The sequence below is a fragment of the Accipiter gentilis genome, chromosome 10 (assembly GCF_929443795.1).
Source record: "Accipiter gentilis chromosome 10, bAccGen1.1, whole genome shotgun sequence".
Taxonomy (NCBI): Eukaryota; Metazoa; Chordata; class Aves; order Accipitriformes; family Accipitridae; genus Astur; species Astur gentilis.
Genome location: NC_064889.1, coordinates 33537662 through 33557503, shown reverse-complemented (window position 1 = coordinate 33557503; position 19842 = coordinate 33537662). Strand labels below are relative to the sequence as shown.

General features: G+C 61.8%; 1 protein-coding gene across 1 annotated transcript; it reads right to left on the bottom strand.

Moving 5' to 3' along the window:
• Positions 1-394: 394 nt before the first annotated feature.
• On the bottom strand, positions 395-15782 carry GRIN2C (glutamate ionotropic receptor NMDA type subunit 2C). Its single transcript, XM_049813361.1, has 13 exons — positions 15417-15782; positions 10863-11286; positions 8562-9157; positions 7923-8037; positions 7134-7345; positions 6838-7006; positions 6333-6486; positions 4881-5006; positions 4563-4792; positions 4195-4355; positions 3451-3638; positions 2536-2768; positions 395-2134 (listed from the first exon to the last, which is right to left on the bottom strand). The coding sequence occupies exons 2-13, from the start codon at positions 11268-11270 to the stop codon at positions 719-721; spliced, it is 4008 nt and encodes a 1335-aa protein (XP_049669318.1). The 5' UTR covers positions 11271-11286; positions 15417-15782; the 3' UTR covers positions 395-718.
• Positions 15783-19842: the final 4060 nt, after the last annotated feature.

Sequence of the window (19842 nt, the reverse complement as noted above, 5' to 3'; positions counted from 1 at the left end):
GCTTCCCGGGGCTGCCGTGCTGCAGCTCCCTGCCAGGCTGCTGGTTTTCAGCCGTGGGGGCATCCCTCGGTGACCCGAGCTCCCAGCCATCTGTGCCCAGCACCCCAAAACCCGAGCAGGGTGCAGTAACTCCGGCTTCAGTGCTCAGCCTCAGCCTCCGCACAGGCTGATGGCTCCTAAGTAATTATCCCTCAGCGCGGTTTAATGAATTGCCATTTTCCTTTGCATGGCTGCCACTGGTGGGATGAGCCTGTGGCGGGCCTCAGCAGTAAAGGGATGGGAGCGAGGGGGGGTGCACAGGACCACAAGCATCCCCATGACGGCGGTAAAGCCAAAGGCAGTCCCAGGCTCATCGCCAGAGGACGGAAAAACGGTCCCCAGCCGGTTGAAAATGTCTCTTTAATGACCTGGACATGGCATTTCGAGTCCCTTGAATGAAACCAAAACGTGATGGCAGCACGGCGGCAATGAGTTTGGCAACCCCGATGCCAGCCCTGCCTGTGGGGAGAGCCCGAGCCAGGGCGCGCCAGCCCCCCCCCCCCCGCTCCTCTGACCCCCCAAAGCGCACGGGACCCGCCGAGCCGCTTGGAGCATCCCGCTGCCGGCGGTGCAGGACCCCGGGAGGCTGGAGCCCGGCCGGGAGCCGCTGGCTGGCCCGCAGGGACACCCGGGCAAAGGGCAGGCAGAGGGGTGCGGACACCCCCCGGCCCCCCCCCCGTCACACCTCCGACTCCAGGCTGGAGATCCGCCGCCAGGACCCGCCGGCACAAGGACTCGTCACCCCACGGGCCACCAGTGGGTCCCTTCTCTCCGTCCCCACCGCCCGTAGCAAGGAGGGCTCCCCGCGCCTCCCGCAGTCTCTGCAGCCGCTGTCCCAGCGCCCGGCCCCCCGGCCGCAGCCCGCCGGCACCCCGGGGTGCTCACGGGGCGGCGGGGACCCCCGCGAGAGGTGGCCCACGTAGAGGGGCAGGTTGGCATACGAGTTCATGCAGGCATACGGCGTGCACGCCGGCACGGTGGCGGTGGCACGGGGGTTTTGCCGGCAAGCCTCCCGGTAGGACGGCAGCCTGGCCACGGGCGAGCGTGGTGCCAGCCGGCCGGTGGCTTGGGGGCAGCGGGGACCGCAGCCGTAGCCGGCCTCGGCTTCGGGGAAGAGGTCGGGTACGTCGGCGCGGGCGGGCAGGCGGGCAGGACCGCAACGTCGCAGCCCCCCGGGACGTCGCTTCTCGCCCCGCTCCCCGGGTGCCCTGACCGAGCTCGCTCGCCAGCTCAGCTTCTCCCGCTCCATCACCGCGACCTCTGGCCGGATCGTCTCCCCCCTGGCTCTGCAAGTCCTGGCGGCTTTTGGGAAGGCTCCGCGAGGGCAGGATGGAGGCAGGAAGGGGCTGTGAGCCTCCCGCCTCTTCTCCGCTGCCGAAAGCAGCCGGGGCAGTGTCCCCGAGCCCCCCTGTCCCCCATCCACCTGGAGCTGGGGGGGGTTTTGCAGCCGGTCCCCCCGCCCCGACGGCCGCTTGTGCTCCCTGTAGATGTCCGGTGGCGGGAGGTCCCTGGGGGACGTGGGGGGTGGGAGGGGAGCCCCAATGTGGTTCCCCACCAGCACCTGCTCCCCAAAATCCGCCCCCGGGGAGGTCTTCACCAGGAGGTGGGGGAAACCCGGGAGGGCTTCATCCCCTGTGCAGCCACCCTGAAATTTCTGGGGGTGGAGGAGGCGGGGGACGTGCTCGTTGGCCCCTCTCCACTTCTCCTCCCTGGGCAGCCGGGAGTCCACGGGGATGGACTGGGGCAGCGGCAGCCCCAGGGGAGCACCCTTGGGAGCGTAGGCTCTCCCCAGTCTCTCGGCGGGGGCCGGGATGGAGGAGGGGGCCCGGTGGGCACCGGTGCTGTTCTGCACCACGAGCTGGGGTGTCCTCAGGGAGAAGTTGGTCTGGAGGCGATCGCTGCGGTTGCTCCAGTCCTCGATGGTGCGGGTGGCCTGCTCCAGCGAGCCGCCCACGCTGGCCGTCGACACCATCTCCTTGGCCGCCTGCAGCATCTTCAGTACGTTGGCCTGGGCTGAGCTGGCGGTGACGTCGGGCGTGGGTGCCCGCCCGGGGCTCGCCAGCGTCTGCACCCCACTGAAACAGCTGTAGATGCCCTGCGGAGAAAAGAGGGGGGGGGACCCACCATCAGCAAAGTCAGTGGGGTCCTGCACCCATGAACACACCCTGCCGAGCCCAGATGACGCTGCTGAGGCTGAGATGTCTCGACGGCACCGATGTCCCCTCCCTGGCATCCCCAGCACTGCCAGGGTGGGTGACACCACCCTCCGTCACCCCTTTCCCCAGGGATGTTAATACAGATGTGGGGTCATTCCCAGGGCTGAGCCCTTTCCCCAAAACCTGGCTTTTCTCCCCAGCCAAGAGCTCCCATCACCACAAATATCTCCAGTCCCTCCCGTGAGGGTCAAAGGGACGATGCCCACCAAGCCTTGCCCATCCCCGTGACACCGCGGGAGGACATTTGGGCCCCTCGAGAGCCACCGGCAGCATCCCTCACCCTGCTGATGGCCAGAAGGAAGTCAAGCTTGTGGGACTTGGGGACGGAGTGACGCAGCTTCCAGTAGACGAGGTGCTCCCAGGCGAAGACCAGCAGGCTCAGCCCCATGGCCACCAGCAGCATGTAGAAAACCCCGGCCATGTTGTCGATGTCCAGCTTGCTGCTCATCACCTCGTTCTTCTCATTCTGGCAGATCCCCGACAGCCAAACCGTCTCCAGCTTCTGGGTCTCGCCTGGGGCCAGACACACACAGTGGTGGAGGGGGGGGTGAAAATGCCTCCCCGTGGCATCATCTCCCCAAGCACAGCCCCTGCTCGTCCCCACCCCACTGTACTTGGAGGAGGGGAAAGCCACCCCCAAGCCCCTGGAGCTGTTATCACCTAGTCCTTGCTGTTGCCCTTGGCCTGAGCATCCCACCAGTCACTTGTCCTTCTCCAGAGCCCTCTTCTGTCTCTGTCCCCCACCCATGTGCCAGCCAGCCATGCTCACTGTCCCCTTCCTAGGCTTCTCCTCCTGACCCTCAGATTTTGTTCCTGGCCATCTCTGGGATTTTACAGCCTGCAGGAAGAGGAGGGACCCCAGAAGGAATGACCCTCCCCAACACCCAGCTGGAGAGATGCTGCTGTATTTAACATCCCCTGAAAGGAACTGGTGGAGAAGCCCCTCGGTGACATCCTGCAAGGAGCTGTGGAGGCTGCACAGCATCTGGGAACCAAAATCCTGGTCCCTGGGTTAATTTGCAGGGCAGGGGTGGAGTGAGGGTGGGGACAGGGCTAACAAGAAGCTTAGCGACAACTGAAAACATTAGTGTTATCAACATTCTTCTCATACTGAATCCAAGCCATAACACTCTACCAGCTGCTAGAAAGAAAATTAATTCTATCCCAGCTGAAACCAGGACACTCGGGCACCCACCGTCTCCCAGGAACTGGAGCAGGGCCAGGTCGATGGCCCGCTTCCAACGCGAGTCCTTCTGCAGGGCGATGCCGTAGCCCGTGGTGGCGAACACCTTCCCACTGCCGATGGTCACCAGCTTGCAGCCCTCGTCCTTGCCCGCCATGTAGTTGAGCACCGCCGCATCGTAGATGAAGGCATCCAGCTTTCTGCTCCACCGACAGGAGGGAGGGTGAGGGGAGGGGGCTGGCAGCCCTGTTTTGGGGAGCTTTACCTGGTTTGGGGAAGCTCTGCCCCTTTTGGATAACTGTAGCCCATCTGGAGGGGGTTGTGTCCTCTTTGGGGGGGTCTCTGCCCCATCTTGGAGAGCTATAACCCCTCTTGGAGGAGAAGTACCCAACCTGGGGGGGCTGTATCCCATTTGGGGGAGCCATACCCCATCTGGGGGGGTGGCATCCCTTTTGGGGGGAGCTGTATGAAGCTGTACCCCATCTGCAGGGGGTTGTACCCTGTTGGGGGGGGGGGGGGCATACCTTATGCCGGGAAGGTGTACAGTGCCATAGCCCACCTGGGAGAGCTGTACCCAGCCTGGGGAGCCCAAATCTCACTTGTGGGGGACTGGACCCCAGCTGAGGAAACTCTACCCCATCTGAGAGGCACTGTACCCCACCCCAGGGAGCCCTAGTTCATTTTGGGGTCCTGTATCCCATTTGGAGGAGCTGTATGCCAGCTCTGGGAGCCATACCCCATTTGGGGAAGCCGTACCCCATTTTGAGGCTGGTGAGGGCATCCTCCACGGAGCGCTGGTTGTACTTCACCATGTGGGTGTGCATGTCGGGGTAGTTGCTGCGGATGTTCCTCTCGGTGCTGCCGTTGGGGACGGTGCCGAAGCGGAAGGGGGGGTACTGCTCCTGTGGCTTCTGAAACTGCAATGGGGAGCCCCAGGGAGTGGCATCACATGGTGTCCATGTCCCCTGCCGTGTCCCCAGCATGTCCCCCCTCCCCACAGCCAGCCTTCCATCCAGCCACCTATGCCCAATCGGCCGGCAGTGACATACAGGCCCCCCCCAGGTTCTCCCCACCCCAAAAACCTTATTACTTTTTAGGGATCCCAGCCCAATCATCAGCCCCACCTTCCTGTCACTCAGCCCCGACACGGTGTCGATGTACTGCTCCTGGATCATGAAGGCAGCCAGGTTGGCGGTGTAGCTGGCGAGGAAGATGACGGCGAAGAAGGCCCAGATGAGCACCATGATCTTGCTGGTGGTGCCCTTGGGGTTCTCAATGGGCACCGAGTTATTGAAGACCAGAGCCCACAGCAGCCACACCGACTTGCCGATGGTAAAGGAGGGACCTCCTGGCCCTGCGGGGACAGGGGACAGAGGGGACAGCTGTCAACCTGCCCAGGGATGTGTGTGTCCCCCCCCCAGCTCCCGCCTCCCCCAACTCACTCTTGCCGCTGGTGAGGTTCTGGTTGTAGCCAACGGGGCTGAAATACTCGAACACGAAGACGGTGACGGCCACCACGGTGAGACACATCACGAACATCATGACCCACACGGCTGGGCTGTAAGGCTCTGCAAGGCAAGTGGGACTCCGTCAGTCCCCCGGGACACCCCACGGCCCCCTGGGGACCCCCAGGAGCCCTCCCCAGTGGAAGGGTCTCATCCTCCTGAATATTGCCTCTCCTCAGAGAGGAGACGGGGGCTGGCAGCACTGCATCCGAGCAGATCCATGGGGAATCAGGAGGGAATGGGGATGCTGTGAGATGGGGATGCAGCCAGCCTTCCCTGCTTAAACAAAGTCAGGCTTTCATCAACTGGGAGAGGCTAATGAGGTGCTGCCCATCTCCAGGGTCATCGGCAGGAGGGTTTCCCACAGGATCGCAGATTGTCCCCTGTGATGGCTCTGGCCATGGGGCACAGGACCAGCCTTCCGACCCCACTCAGCCCCTGGGAGAGCCCCCCGGGATCTGGGGGTGGGCGATGAGCCCCTGCCTTCCCGGGATGAGCTGGGATGGGGCAGCGGGAGCAGTGGGGATGCAGCTGAGCCCTCACCAGGCGGCCGCCGCGGTCCATTTGTCAGCGCGTCCTTCGCTGTCAGGGAGGAGAGGCCTCCCCTGATGGGGATGCGGCTCATTAGCGTGGGAGGCACGGGGACCGCGGACCCTGGCCCTGCCGAACCGGGGTGGGATGCTTCGTCTGTCCCCAGGGCCGGTGAAGGTGACCCTGGGTTTGCAGGGGGCAGGGTGGGCCCCATGGTATGGGGGGGGACAGGAGGGAGAAGATGTGCCCAGGCTGGCAGTGTCCCACACCCCACGGCATCCCTGGCACCCACACCCACCCGCACCCACTCGCACCCTCCCCGCGTGGGAGCCCGGCTCCAGCTGAGCTGGGCCGCTGACGCTGTGCCCTTGCCGAGAGCAGAGAGCCCTGCCTAAGCGCTCAGGCTGAATTTCGGGATGACCTTGGCCAGTCTCCTCCCCTTCCTAGGCTGCATCTTTGGTTTTTTTAAGAACTCATTAAATAAAACTTTTAGCACCGGCGGTTTCCTACACCTGGCTTAACCACGGGCTCTGGTGACGGTGGCAGAGAAGGGGTCCCCAGAGCAGAGCTCAGAGCTGGCAAATCCCCACCTTGTCTCCCGCCACGTCCCCATCCTCCCTCCTCCACGCAAGTAATGAAGAGGAGGAAACCTCCCAGCCTCCGTCTCCATAATAAAAGGATTATTCAGGCGAGGGGAGGAGGAAGCTCCAAAGCTGGCAGCACAATCTCCTTCCCTTATGACTAAGGCGTTTTTTTCTTAAAAGTTATTAAAACCGGACAATATTTCTAATTTGCATTTGTCGGAAGCATGGGATGAATCCGCAGACAGACAGACAGACGGTGGGACGCATGGCTCACCCAGGAAGGCAGAGGGGGAGACGGTGCCGTTGCTCCTGGCCACCATGACACTGATGCCTGTCTCCACGAAGGGCACGGAGAAGTCCACGATTTCGGAGCGCTCCTCGTTGATGGTGAGGGAGCCGATGGCCATGTCCGCACGCTTGTAGTACACCTGGGGAAGGGGCAGATGGTCTCAGGATGGGCAGATGGACAGACAGAGGGACCCAGACCACCTTCCCCAGGCATTTCCTCATCTCCGGCATTTCCAACCTTAACTTTTGTCTTTTTTTTGTTTAATTTTACCATAAAGGATTGACCAGTGACACAAACACAACCAGCTGTGGGGTCGTAAGTGTTCAGCTGACTCCTTCCCCATTCTCCTCCCCTGTCCCCTGCCCAGAGTCCCACCGCAGACACCCTGACCCCGTCTCCGGCAGGAAAGCCCCAGGTCAGGACATGCCCCGAGTGAGCGGTGCTCCCCAGAGAGGGCTGAAGGTGGGATCCGAGCCATGCCCACCCCTACCTCACCAATCATGCCGTTCCAGACCCCGCGGACGATCTTGCCGTGTTTGCCGTTGGTCACTAGGTAGAGGTCGTAGGAGAACTTCACCGCCTTGGCCAGCTTCTTTAGGATGTCGATGCAGAAGCCCTTGCAGCACAGCTTGGTGTAGGGATCCACGAGGCCATCACCACTGAAACCGCACCGGGGAAAAATGGGTTGGACCAACCAAAGATGCTCTGAGCACCCTGATGCTCCCTGGACGTCACGTGCCCGGTGAGAGATGGCCAAAATTGCCGAGCTCCATCCTCGCTGCTCACCTCTGGGAGGAGTTGGTCTGTTTGCGGCAGGGCACGGTGTTGCGCACGCAGACGCCGGTGCTGGGGTCCGTGTTCTCCACGATGACGAAGGGTCTCTCCTCCAGCGTGGCCACTGTCAGGTGGCGGTTATCAGCCACAGGCTGCAGGAAGGAGCCGTAGCGGGGCCATACCGGGTACTTCATGTGGATGATGCCTTTGTCCCACTTGCCCACCTGCCCCCGAGGGAGAGCACATCGTCACCCCGGCGAGGGGCTCTGTGGGTCACACGGGGTCCCATGTCCATCCTCCCCATGCCTTTGGGGCTCATTTCTTCTGGACCATCGTCAGGCTGGAGCTCAGCCATGGGGAGTCCCATGTCAGCATCCCTTTCCCCACACACCCACTGACCACAGGGCAAGGGGTTTCTTCCTGGGCCCCAAGCACCAGGCTCGGGTGAGCACAAACCTGGCCAAACTTCACCCAAAATACTTTTAAACTAGAAAAAACGCCCCTCTACACAGCTTGTTTCAGGTCTAGGTGTTTGGCTGCTCTTCTCCAGAGGTGGGCAGCTGCATTTTTGCCTCTTTTGGGGCTTTTCAGCGAAATTGCAGAGGAAAAAAACCCCAGCTCTTGGCAGAGCTTTGGTGCCGGGAATTGCTGTGAAGCCCCACCATGGGCCTTTTGGTAACAGCCATGGGTTTTGCATGGGACAACCTGCCCCAGGGTGGGACCCCAGCCTGTGCCTGGTCCCAGGCTCACCCTGCCTGCACCCCACCGGCGTACCCATCCCGGGGGATCCGCGGGTCCTACCATCTCCCAGAGCCGGTGCTGGTTGAGCGAGATCACCACCATGGTGGGTCTGATCAGGTAGCCGCCTTCATTGAAGGAGAAGTCCCTGTGCTCCCACGTCACGTTGAGGAGGTGTCTGGTGGGACACAGTGCCTGTAAGCCCCTGGCTGTGCAGCCCAGCCCCGTACAGCCCTCCTCCTCCTCCTCCTCCTCCTCCTCCTGCTCCTCTGGCCCCAGCTGGGCTGCCACAGGTCCCACAGAGAGACATGGGGCTGAGGGCTGGGGACCAGGTTTAGCCCCTATGCAAGGGGCAGCAGGGAGCTGGAGAAAACCCTGCCAGCAAGGAGGCACTGAGGATACACAGACTGCCACAGCAGCCCTGAGGTGCCACGTCTGCACTGCAAAGCAGAGCTTTGACCACACACCCCCCCCCCCACCAGAGACCCTGGGTTGCAGAGAAGCACAGCAAAAAGCAAGGGCTGCTCTGGGGAGATGCTCCACTAGAAAACCAGCCAAGAGGCATCGACCGCCAGCTGCAGCCCACAGTGAGTATCATGCCCCCTGCCTGCCAGCTCCATCCTCCTCCTCCCCTGCCCCTTCCCTCTCCATTTCCCCATTTCCCCCCATTTCACACCCATCCCAGTGGTCCCTGATCCTCACCGGTAGAAGCTGGTGTTGGCGGTGATGGCCGCGGGGGGGGCCCAGCAGTCCCGTCCTACCTCTGGGAGGTAGCCGTGGGCCCGGAAGAAGCTGGCCGCCCCCATGGCAATGATGGCCACCCCATCCCGCACCTTCTGCCGCAGGCTCAGCTTCCAGCTCTCCGTCACCACACTGATGAGGCCGACAGGGAAGGAGGCGGGTGGCACCTCCATGTTGCCCACCGTCAGGCTGGGCACGATCCAGACATAGCCCGGCCCCACGAGGCCAGCTTGCTCTGCCATGGCAAAGAGGTACTCGGCCTCCTCTCGTGAGCAGTAGACGATGAGGACCTGGGCATCGATCTGTCGCAGGAGCCGCTGCGTCCTGGAGCTGCTCCGCTCCTGGCTCATCTCGAAGGTGATCACCTCCTGCAGCTCCCAGCCAAAGTAGCTGGCATCCGTGAAGGAGCGGATGACGTCCAGGAAGATGTTGTAGCCCGGGTAGAGACTGGTGATGACAGCGAAGGAGCCCCAGTCGTATTCCTCCAACACCTTGAAGATCACCTGGATTTGCTGCTCGATGGAGACACCCAACTGTAGGAAAGCCGATCCGGGCTCCTGCGGGAGGAAAAGGGATCAGTGCCTGCTCCGGTACCATGGCCCGGGTCTCTTGCACCCATGCAAGCCACCTTGAATTTGCATCATGAAGGGTTCGAGAGAGCCATGAACTTGCATGGTCCATGGGCTGGAGACACCCAAAATTGGACTGATCTACTAGTGGTCTCCAAGGAACCTCATCCCACACAAAGGGTCAAGCCCTGCAGCCTCTCCTCCATTTCTCAGGTTGTTGACCAAAAAATTCATCCACCCTCCAAAGGACACCAACAATTTCTCCTTAAACTAGAAGAGGGAGGGGGGCAAGGGCTCTGCCAGGAGCTTAAATCCCATCCCGGCTCCAACACTACCTGCTGCCGGAGCCCACAAGGCTCCTTCTCTCCCAGCCCACCTCCCCGGCCATCTGGCCTCTCATTAGCAAGCCTTAATTGATCTGATTCTGTCTTAAATGATTCAGCGAATGGCATTTGCAGAAGGTTGCGGACAGGCGGCAGGGTTTTGCCACCCAGACCCCCCTCCACCTCCAGAGAAAGTAGTTTTTCCAGCAAGGGTGGAGATCTGGCTGGAGGGGGAGCCCCAGGGAATTCCAGCTGGGGAGCAGGAGCTGCTGGGGACCTTGGACCCGTGGGAGGAGGAGGAGGAGGTCGAGCCTTCAGACAGGTCCCTCCACTGCTCCCAAAATACCCAACCCCTGGAGAAAGCTGCAGAAAAACACTGAGACCACAGCAACGCCATGGATATTTTTTAGTCGCTTGGGGCTCCACCTGAGCCCTCTGCACCAACTTGAGTCCATTGCACCCATCTGAACCCGCTGCACCCAATGCCACCCACCCACAGTAGCTCGGGGTGGTCCGGGAGCACCAGTCAGTGCAGGCAGGGCTGCCAAGGTACCATCCAGGGGGTTTAGGTTCCAAAACCTCTGGGAAAGCAGAGCATGAAACCAGCGCCCCAAGGAGCAGCAGGGTCTCCAGCCCAGGGGCTGCTGCAGTGGGAAGGAGCCAGTGCCGGGACCCCTCTGGTGCCCAGGCTGGACAGGGTGAGACGAGCAGCCAGGAGGAGATAACCCAAATCTCCTCCCCAGGAGGGACGGGAGCATCGCTGCAGCCCATCGCCACCCGCCCAGCACCCTCCAGCCCAGCTCCAGCTCGCCGCGCCGCCAGCATTTCTCGGCAGGCAGGTGACAGTGACAGTGACAGTGTCTGACGCCAGCGAGGAGCAGAGAAGCCAAAAATCCTGTTTCGGCCCGTGGTGCACCTGAGATTGCTGCCACAGCCGAGAGAGGCTTCTCCAAGCTGCCCGCCTGGGCATTTCAGGGCTGGATCCGGCCCCAGCAGGGCAGGGAAGGAGGAGGATGGGGACATGCCAACCCTGCCACTGCCCTGGCAGCCCCGGAGCCACGACCCCAGCCCCACGGTGGGCACAGCCTGGAGGGGATGGCAAACAGGTCACCAGGGGAGGTGCCTCCATAGGACACTGAAGTCTTCTCCCATGTCCCATCAACAGGACCCCTCCTTAAAGTCCCCTCCATGTCCCACCGTCCCGGTTGGCCGTGCTGCCGCAGCCACTGCCTATTCCTGCCCGCAAGCCCCTGTGCTGCAGCCCAGCAGCTCCTCTGCCCTCCAGCATTTCACATCCCGTATCTACCTCTCTCTAATAATCTCTCATTTCTCCCACCACCCCTGGAAATAACCCCCAGCGAACGCCTCACCTTGGGGGTCAGGACCACGGCAGACCCCCCGCTGATGCTGATGACAGGGACCTGAGTCTGGGAGGAGATGAAGTCAAGGATCTGGGCTACGGCCTCCGTGCCGACGTTGTCCTCGAAGACGATGCCGTGGATCTTGTGGCTGGCGAGGATGTCGCAGATCTGGGTGAGGAGGGTGCTGGGGTTGGTGTTGTTGACGATGACGGTGATGGGGTGGATCTCCAGGGGCATGTCCAGGAAGCTCTGGGGACTCAGGCGGGAGCGAATGTGCAGGGGGTAGGATGTGCCCCCAAACACCACGGCCACGTTGACCACTGGCTCCTCGGGGCCCGGCAGCAGGAGGTCCGTGAAGGCAGCCGAGCAGCCCAGCACCATCGACAGTAGCAGAGCGTGCGCCGGCGCTCTGCCCATGTCCACCACCGCGTCCCTGCCAGGATGGGACACAGCCCCTCGCATCCAGCTGCCCACCAGGACGCCCAGCCCCACTCGCCCCAGCCCTTCCCACTGCCCCGGGGCAGCACCAGGGAGGGTTGACCCCAGAGAGAGAGAGGGACCCTCGTCCTTTGGAGGCTGGATGGGGTGGAGGGACAACCACAGGGTTGTACCCACCACCCACCGTATAACCTAGTGCCATGTCCCTTGTCCCAAGTCCCACCAATCACTAATCCTTCCCAGCCGGTCCCCCCTCCCACCACCACCCCGTTCCCATCCCACCACCGCCGTCCCCCTCCCAGTCCCATTGCCCTCCCACCCCTATCCCGTCTCCAAAAGCCATCAGTGCTACGGTACTTTGGCCAGGGATGGGGACAGCAGTAAGAGGTGACAGGAGGAGCTGGCAGCTCCCTGGTGCCTCTCTCCACAGCTGACAGCCACCTTCAATATTTAAAGGCTTTGCCCTTGAGGGAGGGTTCAGCTCTGCAACCCCCATGTTGGGATTTTGCAAACCACACAGTCACCGAAGCAGCTGGTCTCCTGCCTGTCCCCCTGCCCCAGTCCCCTCGCTGCTGCTTCCCAAATCCCAACCAAAGCACTCACCTGGCCCCTTACCTCCAAGTGTCCCCCCCTAGACACCATCCTTCAGCTTTCCCCCCCATTCTTGCCCTTACCCCCCGGTGCGTATCCTCCCCTGGCATTGCCTGCGTGGCTGGGACACCCACCACACTGCATCTCTGCCAGCTGCACCCCAAAGCCAGGTTTTGGGGAGGTATTTGGGCACATTCCCCTTGCCAGATCCCTGATTCCCCACTGACTGTGGGTGCCCAGCCTGCAGGCGTGGCGGGGTGACAGTCCCCAGGGGGGGCACACGTCCCTACACATGGTGATGGACCCCTGTGCTGGAGCTCACCCCTTCCTCAGAGCCCACCAGCAAAAACCACCCCGTGGCGAGACCTACGGCCAGGGGTGTCCGAGCCTCTCCAAGCCCCATTGCCCCCCGGGCCATCACCCCAGTGCCACACTGGGCAGCAGGGGTGGGACAAGCAGCCCTCCGCGGTGGCACCAGCCACGCGCCGGTGTCGCTCCATGCAGCAAGATGCCAGCTGGTGCTCGGAAATGTCACTTGCAATTAAAAGCTGCTGTTGCTTAATGCATCCTTGGCACAGGCGTAGGAGCCCCTCGACAAGTCCTGGATGGTTTTGGGGTCTGGGCTGCCCTGGGGACCCACACCCCAACGCCCCTCCGTGCCGCAGTGAGGGACAGCCCCTCGGCACACTGCGAAAACGCTGCTGGCATGTTGGACTGAAAACGCAGGAAATAAATGGAATGACTGCCCGGCTAGGCACCCTGCAAGAGCTGCTCGGTGTGGATTTGAGCACCAGGGCTGTCCCCTCTGCAGAAACAGGGGACACGAGCCCGACCTCCCCCTCCTGCACCCCATGGATACCAAGAGAGCTCGGGTACCTGGCCGGGTACCAATGCTCACAAGGCAGCATCTCTCTCAGCCAGATGGGTTTCAGCAGGGAATCATCCACCCCCAGCAGCCACCACCACCCAGGAGGGTTCACCTTGCTCGGCTGCATCCCCACCACCACCCCACATTGCAGCCGGTTCAGCCACAGGAGCCACGACGCCACACCGATGGCCACAGCCAGGGCCCCTTGGCCAGAGAGGGCGGCGGGTGAGTCATGCCATGCTGGCAGCGTCCCACGCTCCGGCACGGCCAGCCCAGCGGCGGGGTGGCCCGCGCCGCCTGCTCCTCACTGCGAATTCCCGAGTATTTTTAGTCCCGTGATAAATAATTCACCAGGAATCCGGCATCAGCTACCCGAGCAGAGAGGAAGGGGAGCAACACGCCACCCAAAACAAACAGAGCCGCTCTCCCAGCAGCTCTGCCCGGCTGAGCCCTCCTCAAGGACGTTTAAATATACTCTGGGTCCTCGTGGTGAATGATGGGGTTTGCTCGTGCCAGCCCTGGCATCTTACCCATCCCAGGCCCTTATCCTCCTCTTCCTCAACCCAGCTCTTCCCCATGCTTGGGACCCTCTTCTAGCACCAAGTAATCCAAGCACAGGCCAGCAAAACCCTCCCGTGACGCGAAGAACTGCCGCCAAAGGGGTTGCTCCGCTCCCAGCTGCAGCTGGGGGCAGGTTTAAGCAAACTGGTTTCCCACTGGACCAAGATGCAGGTGGAAAGCATCCCCATCCCTTGCAGCCGGAGCACGACGGCAACGGCGGAGAAGAGGTGGGCATGGGCACATCACGTCGTTCAGCCATTGCTGAGACAACCAGGGGAATGAATTTCCATCTTTCCCAGGAAACTGGTGCCACCGGCTGGAGCCGAGCCACTCGCCGCAGCCCTTGGCGGCTGCGGAGGAGGATGGAAGGGTTTAGGGCCAGCGAGCCCACGGCTGGCAGGGGCTCCGTGCGTGGGTCGGAGCCAGGGCTGCTCCAAAATGGCCGGATTTGGGATGCAAAGAGCAGCCAGCTCCTCCAGCCCAGCTGACTCCATGCGCTTCTAGCCCATTTTTTTCCAGAAGCGAGCTAGAGGGGTGCAGGAAAATGTGGGGGTTTTGGGGGGATGAGGGTGGGGAAGGCAAATGCAAGAAAGTGGTGGAAGCAGCAGCCCATCCCTGTGCTACTGCCAGAGCCGGGGCTGCTCTTGGGCTCAGCACAACACAGCAAAGCCCCCCTGGACTTTAAAAAAAAAAAAAAAATCTACATTTTTCAACCTTTTGTAGCAAGCACTGCGGAATTGCTCCTTCAGGGAAAGGCCTTCCCAAAAAGGAGGTTTTCCAGCCAGGCAAAGGGCTGGTGGCTGGGCTGGAGTAGGAGGAAGGTGGCCTCAGCCGGGAGCCCCAGTAGGGCAATGCCACCTCCCAGTAGCCTCCCCGGGGACCAGAGGACACCCACAGAGCTGCTCAGTGGCTTTGGCACTTGTTTTTTTGTTGCTTTGGGGTGGTTTTGAGCCCTTTCCTAGGCATAGCTTCACCTGATACACCAAGCACTCGCAGAAACCTCCTGCTAAAGGCACTGATCAAGCCCTTCCATCCCACCACCCCCAAAATGTCATTTTAATGCAACAGGGAAAGTTTGCTCCTAATTTTAAACCTCCTTTTTGCCCTCCCTTGATCCCTCCCTCCCCTGCTCCAAGAGGGGGAGAGCTCATGCAGATATTTTGACCTCAGGAAGGGGAGAAAAAAAAATCCCCAAATGCAAAATATCGCTCAAGAAAGAGAAACCTTATCCCTCCAAAAAAGCCCCCGAGCCCCAAACCACAGGGAAGGCGCAGCCTGCACCAGGGGAGAGCGAACTGGGGCCGATGGACGGAAAGGACAGAATGAACCCGAACCTGGTGGGAGCCTTGCTGGGAGGATGGGGAGCACCGGGGAGGATACTGGCTTGGGCCAGGGCTTGTCATTGCCCGGATGGGGGACACCCCTGTGGAGCAAGAAGACCCCTAAAAGGAGGGAAAGCAGCAAAACCTCCCGAAAGCCAACTCATCACCATCCCTGTTCCCGTGCAGGGGGGATGACTCGGGAGGGAGAAGCACTGGCAACCCTCGGCAAGCACCGTCTCCTTTCAACCTTCATCTGCCACCACCCAGCATCACCCTCCTCTTCCTCGCCCGCGCCTCCGACAGCAACAGTTGCGGGCCGGGGGCTGCGGGCCGGGGTGATGGCCCCGCACACGCACGCACCGAAACGCAGCTTAAAAAGGTCGAATATGGATTAACCAAAAATAAACGCCAAGTGTCCTGCCTGCCGCTGGGTTACGCAAGGTGGTGTTGGGGGCGGGGGGGGGGGGGACACACAAACACGGGGCTGATGGCACCCAGCGAGGTCTCCTCTCCTTTTCCTACCTCCCACCGCCCCCCCCCAAAAAAAAGCCCCCACCACAGCGCCCAGAATTAAGGCTCATTCCCATCCCCTGCCCGGGACGGGGAGCGGGAGCTCTCGGGGATGGGGATGCTGGGGCAGAGGGAAATGGCCGGGGCAACCCCCCCCAACCCAAGCTCCCCCCCCCCACCACCACCCCTAAAAGTTACTGGCGGCGGTGCCGGGGCGGCGGCAGAGCCCGTCGAAGGGTCCGGTTGCCCCCCCCAAACCCTGCCGGTACTTACGGGACCGCCGCTGCTCGGTGCCTACATGCCCCGCGGCTCCGGCGGGGCTGCGCGTCCCACCGGGGGCTCGTTTTTTTCCCAACCCTTTCCTTCTCCGCCTCAACCCCCGGGGGTAGGATGGAGGTTGGAGGGGCTGGAGGTACGGGGAGGGGATTTGTCCAGCTACCGCCGTCGGTCCCGGCTCGTCCTTGGAGGCGGCGGCGGCGGCGGCGGCGGCTCTGCAGCGGCGGCTGGAGGCAGGGACGGGAGCGGAGGAAGGAGGGAGCGGGAGCGGAGCGGGTGTGCACGGGGAGGGGGGGGGACCCGGTGGCAGCAGGTGTCTCGGTAGCCGCCGGGCCCCGGCAGCCATCCCCCCCCCCCCCCCCCCCTTCCCCTCTTCTCTCCGCCGCTTCCCTTCCCTCCTTCCTCTTCCTCGGGACCGGCACCGGAGGGGGCTGCCCGGGCGGGACGGTCGGGAGGAGCCCCGGCGGTGGTGGGGAGGGCTGCGGGGATGGATGCACCGGGAAGGGGGCGGGGGGGGGGGGGAGGAAGGAACGGGGGCGGTGGAAGGACAGGACGTGTGTCCTCCCGCCTCGCCGCAACTTCGGGGCTGGCGGCCAGCCCCGGGGAGAAGGGGGGGGGGTGAAGGCGGGCAGCCCTTCTCTGCCAAAACCTGCCCCCCTCCCCTTGCACTCTGGGCCGGCCCCAGCGCTGGGGAGGGCAGGGGGTAAGACCCTCATCTCCTTCGTCCCCCCCCCTCCTCCTTTCCCAGGAGGGGAAACCCACCGCAAAATGGCATAGCCCCCCCCCCCCCCCCCCCCCTTCCCGGGCACTGCCTGCTGCCCCAGCCCCAGGAAAAGCTGGAGGGGTGCAAATGGCTGCGGTTGGATTCATTCTCCCCCCCCCCCCCCCCCCCAAAAAAAAAAAAAAATTATATATTTTCTAGCCCTTTGCTAACTGAACTGGTGGGGACTGGCCAGCTGCCCACCCCTGGTGCCCCCCAGCCGGCTCAGGGCAGCCCCAGGGTCCCCATCGGTCACAGGGAGGGGGGGGGGTGACACAGAGCAAAGCCCCCGCAGGCAGCAGCATCCTCCAGCTGTCGCCAGGGCCAGTATTAAAGCATCAGCTGATCCCACAGCACTGGTTTAGAGCAAGCCAGACTGGGGGGAGAAAGGGGGGCAGATCCAGCAAAGGAAGGGGGAAGACGGGCAGGGGCCCTGCTGGGGTCTCCTTTGCCCCCAGCTGGGTGCCCAGTCTGCCCCAAAACCAGCCTGTGCTCTGCAGCAGCCGGGCTGCGGGCAGAGGGACCATGGCTCCCAGCAGGGCCTGGCAGGGGCTAGAGCCCAATTCAGGCTCTGCCATGGAGGGCAGCTGCTCCAGAACATCCCCGTGCCCCGGCTCAGAGCCATCAAAACGCTGGGCATCACCCCCACGAGAGCATCTGCCCATCTCTGCCGGTACCAGCAGCGTCTGTGCCCAGGCGCTGCCCTCCTGCCTTCCTCAGGTGCAGATGCCTGACTCGGGGACACGGCCACCCAAAAGCAAGTCATTTAGGGCTGTCGGGTGGCTGCCACCCAACCTGGCACTGCAGCCACCTGCAACAGCATCCCTGTGGCTGCCGGGGCCTGGAAAGGCTGTTTCCAGAGAGGTTTCAGCCTGCCTAAAAACCTGCTGCTTGTGGTTAGCCGTGAGCAGCCTGATGCAGGACCTCCCCACGCTGTCCCCCGTCCCCAAGGCAGCCTGGCCACCCGCTGCCTGGGTGTTGCAGATGCCCTCAGGGCACCTCAGGGTTGCAAGAGATGCCAAAAAATGGAGAAAAGGGAAAAAAAATGCATTTGGGGCTTCATTTTAATCCCTGTAAAAGCAGCACCCGCTGTCTCTGCAGGAGAGCTCAGCCAAATCTCCGAGGCTGCTGCGGTGTGGGGGCTCGGGGCAATGGGGGACGTGGGACCTTGCACCCCTCTGTCCATTACCTGCTGGCCGCATCCTGCTCCCCCAGCCTCAGGCAGCCCCAGCTGCCTGCCGCTGCCTGATTCTGGCAGCGCTGCCTCTCTCTCGCCCAAGGAGAGACTTAAGGGTTAGCAACAGGTCCTCGCTGCCTCAAACCCTTTCCCCAGGGCAACAAAAGGGTGACTTTTGGGTTTAACATTGACAGCAGCAGCAGCTGCATTTAACCCTTTCTGTTGCCTTCATGGTCAGCTGTGACCGGGCTTGGGGGACCAGCTTTCCCGGAACCTGGTGCCTTGGGGCTGGCACAGAAACCCTGAGCCAGTCCTGTGCCATTAGTATCCCCCGCCCCGGCAGCTCAGGGGCCTCATTTACCCCTCCTGGGACCAGCTGCTCCCCAGGCTGGATCCCTTGGAGGGTCTCTATTTCAGCACCGGTAATGTTTCATGGGGAAAACGTTTCCCAGCAGAGCTGCCGGCATCCAGGTGGGACAAGGGGACGCAACAGTAACGCCACCCCCAGGGCAATACCCGGCTCCCCCATCGCACCCGTGACCCTCCAGCATCTGCATCCCATGGGACATTTAACGCCCATCACAGCCCAAACCCCACACGTGGGACAGACAGACAAACCCAGGTCTGGCGCTCAGCTGGGCACAGCTGGAGGGTGTCTGCAGTGGGGACAAGCAGCAGAGGGCAAGGATCGGTGGTGACACACATGCCACCCCCAGCCATGTCTCCTCTCCCTTGGGAGTCAAACCCAGCTAAAGCCCTGGCCAGCAGCTCAGAGTTCAGGCTGCAGAGTGAGCGGCTGCACTGAGAGCTCGCCTCCAGGTTTTCGGTTTTCCTGGCAAAATCCTTCAGTGTCTTAAAAAACAAAACCCACAACATTTTTCTGGGGGAAAATGCAGCGATTCCCCAAATCCAGCCTGCTGCTGGGTCTGGGCCACCATGCCAGGAGGCAGCTTATGGGAGCTGTTCTGCAATCATCAAAATACCTTATTTGTGCATTTAAACAACAAAAGTCCTTTTTACATTCAAAAAAAGTGCCCTGATGGCTACAAAGGTCCGGCTTGAAGCAGAAGTACCAATGGCACCCTGAGATGAAGCCCACAACCCCAAGGGCGCAGCTGGACTTTTCCTTCTGGTTGGAAACCTCTGACTTTGCCAGCCCCTCGGTGCCACCCTCTCCGGGGATGCTGTGCCCTCTTTGTCCAGCTTTCTGGACTGTGTGAGGATAATTCAGGCATGAAGCTGCCTTCCAGCCTCCTCCATCCTCCTCCTTCACACCGCTGGGGTGGTACCCCAGTGCGGGACCCTCGTGTCCCTCATCCACTACACAGTCCCGACAAGAGGGAGCTCAGCCAGCTTCTCCATCACCCCGTTACCTTTCCCCGGCATCTTTTCTTGCAGGAGACTCTGAAAGCAGGTTGATAAATGCAAGGCACCGCACTCCGACAGCTCCTGGTGTGCAGCCACCTCCTGCAGGGAAGAGCCCGCCAGCAGCTGGGCTGGTGGGGTGAGGGGGATGTGGGAGGACTGGGTTGGGAGGCAGATGTTAGTTGAGCTTTGCACTACTAACGCATCCAGGCCAGCATCGGTGTTGGAGAAGTGCCTTGGATTCCATGCAGGCTCCTTGTGTCCCATCACAACCCCACTGGCATCTCGCATCCCAAGCTGGGATAAAGCCCCATACAGTGCCTCCTACCCCAGCCCCATCTGTTCTGCCTCCCGCCCCCAGCCCTGAAGAGTCAATGGGAACCCATCAATTCCCAGCATAAACCTGCACCCAAGCCCCTACCCACAGCATCCACCCCTAAGGCAGCACCCACAGCCACGGCAGCATCGCACAGCTCAAGCCAGTCCCTTTAATATTTCCAGTTCTGCAAGGCAAGCCCCTACCGTCAGCCTCCTATTTGTAGGAGAAACTTAGCCAAAGGTTTTTAACCTGAATGCATCCTAAACCAGGACTTTGGGAAGGAGAGGACGCAGGTCTGTACACTGCCAGCACAAAGCCGGAGCCATCCCTGGAAGGGCAGGGTGGCAGCTGGGTGACACAGCCCGCTTGGGCTGTCCCCACAGGTGCCTGCATCCCCCTAACAGCATCCAACGTGGGACAGGGTGAACACAGCACCATGCCCACAGGTCCCTCTGCCAGAGCTGAGCCTTGCAGGTGACACTTGTGACACCGGAGATTTAACCCTGGACCTGCACCCAACCCGGTCCTGCCTGTTGGCTGCCAACCCCTATTCCCCAGAAGTCTGGCCAAAAATTAAGAAGGTCTGAGCCCAGCCACTCCTCGTCCTGGGCACCCACCTCACCCTGTCCCTCTAGGTCTCACTTAAGAAGAAAACATGGGTGTAGATCACCTTCCCCCTGTGCTGCCTTCGGCTCCCAGGTCACCCCCAGGCACCATCCTCCCCTCCCCTGTCTGCTCCGTCCCATAAGGGGATTCAGGTGCTTAAATAACCACACAGAGCTGGCCGGTATCTTGGATCCCA

Bases quoted from the DNA above. Each gene is read 5' to 3' on its own strand.
- GRIN2C (XM_049813361.1), bottom strand. From the start codon at position 11,270: ATGGGCAGAGCGCCGGCGCACGCTCTGCTACTGTCGATGGTGCTGGGC. The intron at 9,158-10,862 runs GTGAGGCGTTCG...TTCCTCCCGCAG, and splicing joins CCGTGGTCCTGACCCCCAAG to GAGCCCGGATCGGCTTTCCT. The intron at 7,007-7,133 runs GTGAGCAGCGAG...GTGCGGTTTCAG, and splicing joins CAGACCAACTCCTCCCAGAG to TGGTGATGGCCTCGTGGATC.